This window comes from Rutilus rutilus, assembly GCF_951802725.1.
Source record: "Rutilus rutilus genome assembly, chromosome: 22".
In the NCBI taxonomy this organism is placed as follows: domain Eukaryota; kingdom Metazoa; phylum Chordata; class Actinopteri; order Cypriniformes; family Leuciscidae; genus Rutilus; species Rutilus rutilus.
Window position 1 is genome coordinate 17,945,282 of NC_140227.1, and position 13,086 is coordinate 17,958,367.

The window sequence follows — 13,086 nt, forward strand, 5'->3', positions numbered from 1 at the left end:
ACATTTTGCCTTTAAGTTAAGATCTTACTATCAAAATTACCTTGCGTTCGCTAACATAAGCAGTCAACTATGAAAGGTGCCCTTGCATGGATTATTTTATTATTTTAGAATGTTTCCTGGGGTGCCCTTATAATGTTAGTATGTTTTTTAGATCAAAATTTGTTATAATTTAGAAATAAAAGGCATTTTTCCTAGCCTGATTTTAGCCTCTGATTTGAATGCTCTGTTTGAAGGGGCGTGTCTGCTGTGAGACTGCAGTGTAAACGCCCACTGCTGTGATTGGCTGCTGTGAGACTTCAGTGTAAACCCCCACTGCTGTGATTGGCTGCTGTGAGACTTTAGTGTAAGCCTGTTGATCACGTAAATGAAGATCGCAGTTTCTGCACTCTCACTAATGATTTCACCAATGCAAACATGATGTACGTACAGTAAGAGCTTCGTTGTGCAGTTTAACGGCGTCAATGATTTCATAACGAGTTTTGGCAAGTGTCCAGATAAACTCGCGCTGTGTGATTGACAGCTTGGGCGACTGGAAAGGGATTGTTCTTTGATTGCTATCTGTATATTAATCACAGTTTAAGTAAGATTATTTTCATCCTACTAAGAGAAACGACGTGAAGTTGATCGTTTAGTTTTTCAAAAACGAGATTTAAATAAGAAGGAGAAAACAATGGTGTTTGAGACTCACTGTATGTCATGTCCATGTACTGAACTCTTGTTATTTAACTATGCCAAGATAAATTCAATTTCAAATTCTAGGGCACCTTGAAAGCCTGTTTCTGTCTCAGTGTACATCTCGCAATTGCAACTTTGTTTCTAGTAGCTGAGTTAATATCTTACAATGTGACTTTTTATCTCACAACGTGACCTGATATCTTTCTTGCAATTGCGACTTTGTTTCTCATAACTGACTTTACAGTGTGTCAGAATGTGACTTAAGCATTTACGTTTATAAAAATTGCAACTGTCAAATAGAAAGTTCCATGTACCTAGTTTGCAACATTTATGTAGGTGGCAAGTGTCAAAATGACCGCCGGACCCAGGGTCTCCCAGCAGAATATTGCCTAGAACGTCACACTCCCTCCAACAGCTGTCATCTTCCCACAGCGCATCCTGGTGGCATTACTTCCCCAGGTAAATGGCGCACACGTACACAGCTGTCCACGTGATGCAAAAGAAAATGGGACTGATAGAACCAGGCTCTTCCACTGCTCCAAGGTCCATGTTCTGACACTTGTGTGCCCGACAGTAGGACAGGGGTCATTCAGACGCGTTTGCAGCTACTCAGCCCCATAGGTACAGTAGGATGCGATGTACTGTGTGTTGTGACGCATCATTAACCATCATTAAAATGTTGTGACTTGTACCACAGTAGTAAGTTCGGACCTGACAGGATAGCTTTTGTTGCCCTCACGCGTCGATGAATCTTGGATGCCCAACACCCTGTCGCCGGTTTGTGGTTTGTCCCACCTTGGACCATTGTTGGTATGTTCTTACCACTGCTGGCCTTGTTAGAGTATCTCAGGTCTATTACTCCTGCCCATTTCTCCTGCATCCAACACATCAGAACTGATTGTTTGCTTACTATATAATCAACGCAGACCTGGAATGAGAATGTCAGACTGTGACTGAGAGAGATTGATCATGTAAAATGCCTAGTCAACGCTGTCAATCGTGACAACAGTCTGCAAAGATGAATACGGCACAGCATGACATACAAGACAGCTGATGTGCCTTGGCTTTTGCCCACAATTTTCACTGAGGTCACATCATATAAGCTGACAAGCAACAATTGTAAAATACAGAAAATGCATGGCGTACAGTCGGCTTTACACACACACACATACACATGCACTGTAAAAAAATTCTAACCCTCCCAAATCAAAAATATCAAGTGACCGATAACATCTACATTTTTCAACTGGCCCAAGTGAAATTCTGTAAATTATAAAATTAAATTTACAGATTTTCACTTGGGCCAATTGAAAAATTTAGATGTTTTCGGTCACTTGAAATTTTTGATTTGGGAGGGTTAGAAATTTTTTACAGTGTATACACAAAGAAAAATACTCGTATCCACTCGCTTTCAACTGGAAATACAGAGTTGCTCAGATCAACAAGCTCTCACATTCACACACACATTTGGCTCACATTTCTCCAGGGCTTGTTGTAATGCTAAAAGCCTGCTGGGTCTCAGGGGTAGAGCCATGTGAGGATAGATGAGAGGGAGTCTGGGAAAGCAAAAGAATGATGGGGAAACTGCTGAGTGACATGCGTTCTGTACCTGTTTGATCAGACACCTTAAGATTGTGGGGATTGATCCTAACACATCTCTTTAATTAAATCGTATATGCACGCTTGTGAGTGTTTGAGTGAGAGAAACAAGGAAGTGGATAAAAACAGGGAAATAAAGGCTGTTTCGTAAGCCTTTGAGTCTGCTTGGGGGTTAGAAGGGGGCTACAAAGGCCTGCACTTGTATGAAAGTTGAGTGGTTAGGATGAATGAAAAAAGCAATTTTTCAGATCATATTTTAGTCTGATAAAGTCTGCCAGATTGGTCCTGTGTTTGAGGGCTCAGATTGTAGGATGTGCTTTTCAGGCAGCAGTTTTTAGAGATTTAATGCTATCATGACCCCCTGTTGAACCAACCTTACATAAAAACTAAGAAAATGAAAGGGTTGTTGATAGGTCATGTGTCAAACTCTGCATTTGTTTGAGCGAAGCAGAACTTTGGATTTTAGTGATTCTCGGGTCGTGACCCAAAAATGGGAAATTATTTGTCTTTATTAATAACCATTTGCAATATAAAAAGTAAACACAAACCTCTCGTGATCTGAATAGAAGGCAGTGGTCTTATATGCGACTGGTCTTGTTTCTGCTCGATTGTCACAGTATTGTAGCTCTAGACACTGTGGATTACATAACAAGGAGAGCTTTGCTGTGTGCGCATGCGCACTTTGTTTGTTACTTGTGATATAGATCAGTAATATAGATTAGTGTTTCTCTAACACAGGGTTTGGGCATTTAATACAATGAACCTCTGACCAAATTTTGTGGGTCAGTGTATATTTGTATGTTTGTGGTGTAGTTGGTGTTTATGTTCAGGCTATCATTTGGGAATCACACATGCTCACTTACAGCTACATTAACACTTTATTCAAAGGCTAACAATATTCTTTTAGCAGAAATGAAAAGTTTATTTAAATTAGTTTTAATTTTTAAATACATTTGAATTCATTTTAATTCAGATTTTAAATTCTTACAGAGGACCGCTTAGAATAAAGATATACGAATGGATGATGCTCAAGAATGTTTTTTAGTGCATCTTTCTATTTGATTTTGTTTATTGTACAACAATTAGACTAAAAACTGTCTCAGGATATTGATTGCCTTTTATAATGTCAAGAGAGGATAGCTGGTCCAGGGGCACACAGACATGGTCGGTTTTTAGTGTGTACAGTGTGACTGAAGCTCAAAAGTGTGAAATGAGTCATTCTCATTCCATTTAGCATCATACAATATTGATGTGGTGTATATGGAAATGTAAGCTCTTCTGCTGCCACCTACAGGCATTATTAGTACTAGCAACTCTATGCACTGTGATACTGTGAATTTAATTTGCATGCAAATGAATACAAACATATGGCTCGATCTCTGGCAACACTGACTGATTTGACTACTTCTTAATTTAACAGAAAGAAGCATTTGTTCAAATTTTCAGATTATGCAGAATATGTTATATAGCTGGATAAATGTGTCCAAAAATAGTATAATAAAATATTTTTTTATTGTGTGTTTTCTGTGTGAAAGTGTGAAAATATACTTTGATATGGCTAATCTGAGATACCAGAACATTTCAGATGAGTCTCATGCAGGCAAACATCGATCTCAGTGACTTCCACTCCTATTTCTGAAAGCAACATGTAATTTATGGTAAAACACAGAGATGACACTTCAATAATATCTGCGTACTGGGTTTTTATTTGGTCAGAAAAACATATTAAAAGAATTGGAGGTGAAAGTTTAAAATGAAAATTTTTACATCAACATTACTGCTTTTATGCTTGAAGTCCCGTTAAAGTCAATCTCAACAGAACACGGGCATTAATAAGACAATACATTCATCTTCTGTCTTGCTGTAAGGATTTATCCATGTTCCTCTGGGAACTGTTTTTAGAATTGAAATGGTGATGCAATAACAGTGAGATTTTATTATTATTAAATGAACATGCCAGGCCTTGAGCACTTTAATCTGCTGAAAATATATGCAAGACATGGAGCCAGTGTCTGAATGTCTCTGATGTGCGTCTCTGATGTGCTTGTTCTTCTGTGTGCAAATGGTCACATAGTGATGTGTGTGTGTGTGTGTGTGTGTGTGTGTGTGTGTGTGGGAGAGAGAGAGTCAAAGACACATGAACCTTGATTACAGGTTTAATAGCATTCTGAAAGACTCCTCAGTGAGTGGCAGAACAAGATTTGTTCTCACACATGCACAGTTGCACACACAGACATTTACAGCTTGTGGTCATATCAATGTCATCAAACAGCTGCTCTTTTCTAGGCGGAGGATCTGATGCCAGATTGTTATGAGGACATTCACATTCATGATTTACCAAGTAGACTAACCAAAACCAACACTCCATGACATCCCAAAAGAGATGCGCTGTCAACTAGCAAAGACTATGTGTTGATTTGTATCAGTGATTTTGTGTGTGTGTGTGTGTGTGTGTGTGTGTGTGTGTGCGCGCGCGCGCGTGTGTGTGTGTATTAATAATTTAATACACATGTAAAAAGTATTCATTTCTTTTAAACAACAATAAAAATATCTTACTGACCCCAAACGTATATATATTATAATATTATCAGTAAGATTTTTATTGTTGTTTGAAAGAAATTAATACTTTTATTAGACAAGGATGCATTAAATTAATCAAAAGTGACAGTCAAGACTCTTACAGTACATTGTAAAAAAAAAAAAGAAGAAAAAAAGCTGTTCTTTTGAACTTTCTGTTCATCAAAGAATCCTGAAAAAAATTATCATAGTTTCCACAAAAATATTTAGTGGCTCAGTGATTTCTGAAAGATCATGTGACACTGAAGACTGGAGTAATGGATGCTGAAAATGCAGTTTTGCCATCACAGAAATAAAATACATTTTAAAATATTTTAAAATTGAAACCAGTTATTTTAAATTGTAATAATATTTCACAGTATTACTGTTTTTACTGTATTTTTAATCAAACAAATGCAGCCCTGGTAAGCATAAGAGACTTAAAAAACCCTACCTGTGTGTGTATAGACGGACAGATAAAGAAATGGATGGATGGATGGATGGATAGAATAGATAGATAGATAGATAGAGATAGATAGATAGATAGATAGATAGATAGATAGATAGATAGATAGATAGATAGATAGATAGATGGATGGATGGATGGATGGATGGATGGATGGATAGAGAAATTGATTTGGTAAAATATATCATCTACTGTGCCACAGGCGGCTGCTGAAACTAAACAGCAGTTTACAGTACACATGCTGTGTCCAGTGGCTGTATCCTTCAAGCTCACAGCAAGTCCTAGTAAAAAACGTTTTTCATGATCTTGTATTAATAGCATGCTTGCTAACAGCATTCATCATTTCTTCCAAAGAGTTTGTTTCAACGCCATGAGCCAAACATGCATCAGACACCTCTCCTGAGACTCTGATGTGAAAGAAGGTTGAACGGCACTATAGACTATACACTGACACAGCAAAGACACATACACAAACATACACAGCGTTCATGTACCCTCAGCTTCACCCCAGGCATTCTAGAGGGAGACAGACTCAGAAGGGGGTTGCCATGGAGACCTGTTTACTGCTCTCTGTTCCCCCAGAGCACTGTGGCCTGATGATTGCCCCCCTCATCTCGAGGGATCACAACACACACACACACACACACACACACACACACACACACACACACACACACACACACACACACACACACACACACACACACACACACACACACACACACACACACACGTTCACACTTACACACACATGCATCACAAATACTTTCATGTGCACACAGTCACATCAAAACACACACATACACTGTGTATTGCCACACAAGCCAACAAAGCCACAGTACTGTGTCTTTCTGCACAAAATAAAAGGGAGTGGATGATCCATTCAGAGTTAGACACGCATACTTGCTCAGATTTACCTCAGAATAGTTTTTTTTTTAGCTTCTTATTGGATTTTTGCTGTTATTAATAGGCACCGTAGATTCAGGCCAGATTCAATCCCATGTCTCTCACATTCTTAATGCGTGCTCACTGCCATCGTAATGTAATAATCAATTATGATGACTATAATAATATTTAATAATAATGTGTTACAGAGACACTCTCAGATTGCACAGTTACATTATATTATCTTTTGTCCTACTTTATATTACATGTCTTTGACATTTTAAGTACTCGTTTGATACAATGCACTTAGTGTGTACATACATGTTATTTTTAATGTGATCTGTAATACATAGCTGCAGTTACATCTATAATTACACTGTTGAGCCTTCATTTATACCTTGACCCACCATTGAACTTAATCGTACCACCAAACCTGTCACTGACCTTACCCGTGTTCCACCTCAATAGCAGCAAAAGCATTTTGCAATACAACATGAACAAAATAAGTACATTGTACCTACGTTTTTTTTTTTTTTGATGGAAGTACATATTTAAAGCCACCTAACCTAAAGTGCATTGCTTATTTCTTATTAAATCAAAAAAGAATTTTTAATCCAAAACTCATTAGAGAGTGTTATTAAGGGATACAATACATATATCAAAAGTGATAGTAAAGTCATTTACATGGTTACAAAAAATGTTGATTTCAAATAAAGAATCCTGAACAGAGTAAAACCACACACTCTCACTCTCACTCTCTCTCTCTCTCTCTCTCTCTCTCTCTCTCTCTCTCTCTCTCTCTCTCTCTCTCTCTCTCTCTCTCTCTCTCTCTCTCTCTCTCTCTCTCTCTCTAGGTGGGGTACTCAAGGAGACTTCACCACCACTCACCCACTTCCAGCTGTAAAGGTGAAACTCTTCACGGAGAGTACAGGAGTACTGGCACTGGAGGACAAAGAGCTAGGACGGGTCAGACACACACACACACACACACACACACACACACACACACACACACACACACACACACACACACACACACACACACACACACACACACACACACACAGGACTCTTCATATATGGTGTAATGTTTTTTATACTGTACAAACTGTATATTCTCTCCCCTTACACTAACCCTACCCCTAAACCTACCTGTCACTGAAAACTTCCTGCATTTTTACATAAAAAAATTTAATAAAAAACATTCTGTATGATTTATAAGCTTATTTCCTCATAGGAACCTCAATTTAGGTCCCCACGGGTCTGTGTGCGTTCAGGTTGAAGTCCCCACCGGGATAGAAAAACATGTACACACACACACACACACTGAACCATCACAGCTCATACTCACACAGCTCCTTAAGCAGTCAGCACTGATCTGAGCTCAGTTCTGCCATCAGGAGGTGATCAGCACTAACATGATTTTGCGAAGTTCTCCAAAATGAGCAGCCCCCCTGCGTGCCTGTAGCTGTTCTAATGGATTTGATCCAGTGCTGAGTCAATGAGGCATAGAGTTTCTCTTTTCCTCTCTCTATCACTCATTCTCTCTAAACAATAATCCTGCACTGATATAAAAACAGAAAGATAAGGTGCTGATGTCGGCTCTTATGCAAATGATAGATTACTTCAAAGTGAAGTAAAAGATAGAGAAAATAATCGAATCCGATGTGCGATGAATCAGAGCACTGGTGGGAATGGATATTACTTGAAAGCTGCACTGTCCCACTTTTTTTTTATTTAACTTTCCCATATTTGAGCTAGCTGTGTAATAAATACAGTAAGACCACAAATGAAAATGCTTCTATTTATCATTATTGTAATTAAAAAAAAGAAGGGAACACTTTATTTCGATGGTTCAATTTAGACATTCTACTAACCAACTTTGCAACTGCATCTCAACTACCAGGCCAGCCATTAGAGTTTTAGTAAACTGTCTGCTTAATATCTGCTAACACTTTATTTTGTTGGACCCCATCAGACATTCTACTGACTATAAATAACTTGTTGTCAACGTACTCTACTAACCAGAACCCCAACACCTACCCCTAACAGTCTATTACAATCTACTAATACTCTAAGAATGAGAGTTGACATGTAGTTGACAAGTTATTTATAGTAGAATGTCTAAAGTGGACCATCGGAATATGTAAGAAAATAATTTCAAATGATATTATCATCATAACCTAGAGTTGTGAAAAGTTGAGTTAGCATGAATTTCATGTCTTAGTATTTGGTATGTCCCGACAGCCTAGAAATAGTGCAGTGAGTGTGTCAGTGATTGTTGTTATCTGTCATAATGTGATTTCAGGTTGTGTTACATCCAACACCCAACAGTCCCAAACAGTGTGAGCTCCATAAAATGACTGTTGCCAAAGGTTGCTCAGACGACCTAAAGATCAAATTGGCTGTCCGTATGGATAAACCACAGAACATGAAGCACTGTGGGTAAGTGGCATATCTGTATGTTGATTTTTGATTTTGCTTGTGTACCGCTTTTATTTTATTTTATTATTATTATTTGTTAGTTATTGAAGGAATCTACTAGCATGGACAGTCAACTTTACATTGACACACACTTAATAGATTCAATGTACACAGAATCAGGACAACCATTCCACTAATACTTTCTTCTGTCATTACCGGCAATAGTTATTCACTCTTGCTGCATCCCAATTCCCATACTATCCATCCTAAATTGTATTCAAAATTAGAATTAGTGTGTCCAAAATCATAGTATGTTGAAATGAGTATTCAAAAGATACCCCTATTTCTGGTATATATATACCCCTGTTATATACCCCTGTTATAATTCGTACAGATCCATGCACACTCTAATTGTGAATATTGCCCGCAACCCTTTGTTTGTTGGACAAGGATTCGATTAGAAACACAAATTAAAAGTGTTAAAAAAACTACAAACATGGCGGATGTGCGAGGCTGACAGTTAAGGGATTTGAGTGATTGAGAATCAGTAAACATTATAAATATGTACTCTATAAATATGTATGCAACGTTATCCACATTATAATTAATCTGTCACAAACTGTAAACTTTTATAAAGATACGTTTGGTCGTTAACTTTTATGCAAACACATAAGGAGAGTTCTCAGCATGAAAGACCCATGACTGGCAGATCAGCATGCTAATTAATTTCTCTCTGATACGAGAACAAATGTAGAGGATTTTAACTGTGACAAGATGATTGACAGGGCAGTTAAAACCGTGACAGGATGCACTCAACAAAACAAAGACACAATTATGATGAAGTAGTATGTCCCAAAGCTTTTCTATATACTATTTTCTATATACACACTCAAAATTATGTATTTTTTCTTCACAAAAACAGTGCATGCTTTTAGGGCATAGTATAAGTAGGCTGCATCTGTGTCTGGTCCAATGAGGAGTGTGTGAACGCTCCTCTATTTGATCTTATGGCTCCATCTAGTGGACAATGTAACACATTATTATTAACTCCACAAGGATGTGATGAACCTTGAGATCTGTGCAGTATATCCTGTTCAAAAAGTTTTTATTTTACAGTATTAATATTTTATGATTAAAAACAAATAATCTCTGTATTATGTATTTATATAGATATAATACGCATTTAAAAAAAAACAAAAAAACAATAGATTTCCTTAGCAAAATTGTGTAAGATAATGAAATGTTATAAAATATTTATTTCAGTGTATTATTCATTTATTAAATGTATTTTTTCTTGTTTTGAGCTTGAACTTAAAAAACGTTTATAAAAAAAACTTAAAAACCCGTAGTTGTTCATTCACGTCCTCAGATTTTTTTCATTTTTATGTCAACACTATGAACGCTGAAATGAATCTACAGCAGTCAGGTGGCACAAGTAAGAGCTCTGTAAGTTGTTTACGTCCATTATTATAGTAATGTTACGTGGTTTGAGATATGAGGTAGTTTAACGCTGTCTCTCGTTCATGTGTTTTGAAGGCGGTCTGAAGGGTGGATGGGATCTCATGCTTTCAAAGCTAACTTGCTATTGCTAGCCTCTCCGCAATTGCCTACCCTACCTTTAATCATATTTATCATCAGTCATTGTGGATGTCCCGTAAGCTAGATATTTTAACAACATAAGCTGAAAATTGTATGCTGTTTCCAGACAGAAGCATAGAACAGTTCAGATGTTCTTACCAAGACTATGTTGTTATCTTAGAGTTAGAGGAGGGGTTTTGGCTCAGTGGCTGTTTTCTGATTGGCTAACAATTGCCCATATGTGTTCTGTATGGCTCTCTGTGCACCTGTCTCCCAGAAACCTTATGCATAGCAACTGTTCTGCATCACCATATCGGTTTATTCACACCTCTATTTATTCTTTATAAGATATTAATAAGACATATGGAAAAGTGACAGAAGAGAGGAAATCAGGAAACAAAAATTATGATCGTGTATACCGTCCCAACCACTAACCCAACCCTTAACTATAACTCTAAGCTCTACCTGACTCTGCGCTTCTGCAGTTGGTTATTATTGTACCCAGAGCAGATCAGTGCAATATACTGTTTTGGCCATTAGGGGACACTAAACCTACATCTGAAAATCCATGTATGTTTCTGTGCTTGTCTTAAAACTCACTCTACTACTAGCTGAAGGAAGACTAATATGTCATCCTCTATAAATTTGCATTATGTAGGAGGTCTTCTTTTATTTGTTTTAACATTTGTCTTCAGTCACGTAAAGTGATTAAAATGTAACAAATCTTAACTGCTTGATTTAAAAAAAAAATGTATATATGTGTATGTATATATATATATATATACATACACTCTCAGATAAAAAATGGTACAAAAGCTTCAGCGGGATGGTACCCTTTAAAAGAATCTAATATGTACACTTTTAATATGCACTCTTTATTTATGGACAAAGGTGAACCTATTGAAAGAGTACTTCCCCAGTGACAGCTTTTGTACCTTTTTTTTTTTTCTGAGAGTGTACGGTATATGCTCATGTAGGGCAATATATTCTATATAGCATATTTCAACTGCTTGATTGCTTATTTTGTAACACAAACTTTATTATCTAACCTTCTAAATGCGACTATAAGGCATGAAGATATTATGAACATTAACAGCATGATTTTCTATAAAGCTGCTTTGAAACTATTTCTATTGTGAAAAGCACTATTTAAATAAATTGAACTCGAACTTGAGGAAATAATTATTGTATTTTATGAGGGAACTAGCTCATCCTTGATTATTTAACACATATTTAGTGTCATAGTTGAAGCATTTTTTATGCTTATTTTGAAAATCGTATTTTATCCTCAATGATCAGACACCTATTTTGTCTTTTTATTGCATATTAATGTCTTCTCAATGCAATTTTTTTTTTGTGTCTTTTATTTTTGTTTGAAACTTTTGTTCACTTTTTTTTGTGGACATAAATAATATTATTGAATAAAAATACATTTTTAACCTATATTTATAATCTAAAAACATCCCTGTTGTAATTTACTCAATTTAAATGATTCTGTGAAGGAAAATCAGAGAGAAAGGCAAAAGTAGCCCATTATCACCCAAATTAAGAACAGCACATCCAGCATGCTATATCTCGACACTATGATGCAACACCTGCTCTGCGTCTCTTCACAGATACCTTTGGGCTATTGGGAAAAACCTGTGGAAAAGATGGAAGAAGAGATTCTTTGTCTTGGTGCAGGTATGTGCTTTTTCACCTATTTTTGTCACTTCTAATGGAGACTCTTTCCTTTTACATTTTTTTTTATCAAGTGCTGTGCATTTCAATTTCCATTGCATGTGTCAGAATTGCATCAGTGAAGTAGACTAGATTCTCAGCTCTTTCTAACCGAGCACTGCATCAGGTACTTCGCTGGAGCCTTTTTTTATTTCTGTCCCCATTGTTTGCAGTTCAGTCAGCTTCTCTGTGGTGGGTTGTAACATGTCTGAGAGCTAAAAGTTGACAGGCGGCTTGACAGAGTAAAGGACCAGCACTCGCAGCTAAAAGAGCCCACATCACACGCCCACCAGTCGCTCGCAGCTACGGCTACAGCAAGTGACAAACAACAGTCAATACACTGACATTATTTATTTACCTTAGTGTTTGCGTGCATGTGTGTCTGTGTGCTCGCAAGCGGAAAAAATAACACGATGCCCTGTTTGTGTTTTCGAATGCCAGTGTGTGTAAGAAAATATGCCAGAATGCGCTTTTCGTGTCCGTGTTTTGTTTTCACACTTTTTATTTATTTGTTTCCTTTCTGCTTTTTTGTTGTTTTTTTTATGTTGTTCTCGTGCTAAATCCCGTGCAAGCGTTCACACAAACGTCAGCACATCTAGTCCTCATCTTGTAAATGTGAATGTCAACATAAACACACATGTAAACTCCAGATTATGTGGCATCTTGCATGTTTTATTTAGATTTTTAAAATAAATGAAATGTTTATGCCACATACACAGAGCAAATACTTGCAAATAATATAAACATATAAATATAATATAATATAAAATATATATATAAAAAAAAAATGTATTCTGTTTTTTCACCTGCAAAACACAAGGTATACTTAAAACTCTCATAAACCAATTAATGCAATATCCAAAATAAACCAACATCCTTAAACCTAGATATTTTGCAAAGCAATTTCCTACACTGTAAAATATATTTCCTCAACATAAAAAGATACATCATGCGGTAAGCATCTAAATGAACTGGGGTTTTTTTTCCCTCAAAATTATAAAAAAATACTATTTAACCTGAATAAATCAACTAATACATTTCAAAGGGTCGGATAATGATTATTACGGTTTAAAATGTAAATTATTGTAAAGACAATTTTCAGCATCATTACTCCGTCTTCGGTGTCACGTGATCCGTCAGAAATCATTTTAATATGCTGATTTGGTGCTCAAGAAACGTTTCTT

At 36.7% G+C, this 13,086-nt stretch overlaps 1 protein-coding gene across 6 annotated transcripts in view; it reads left to right on the forward strand.

Moving 5' to 3' along the window:
- Positions 1-13,086, forward strand: part of cadpsa (Ca2+-dependent activator protein for secretion a) — a 129,987-nt gene that overhangs the window by 54,967 nt on the left and 61,934 nt on the right. For all 6 annotated transcript variants that reach the window (XM_084395379.1, XM_084395383.1, XM_084395380.1 and 3 more), the window contains exons 8-10: positions 7,036-7,147; positions 8,490-8,626; positions 11,800-11,866. In XM_084395379.1, coding sequence (XP_084251505.1) covers positions 7,036-7,147; positions 8,490-8,626; positions 11,800-11,866 — 316 coding nt within the window. The remainder of the gene's footprint in view (positions 1-7,035; positions 7,148-8,489; positions 8,627-11,799; positions 11,867-13,086) is intronic.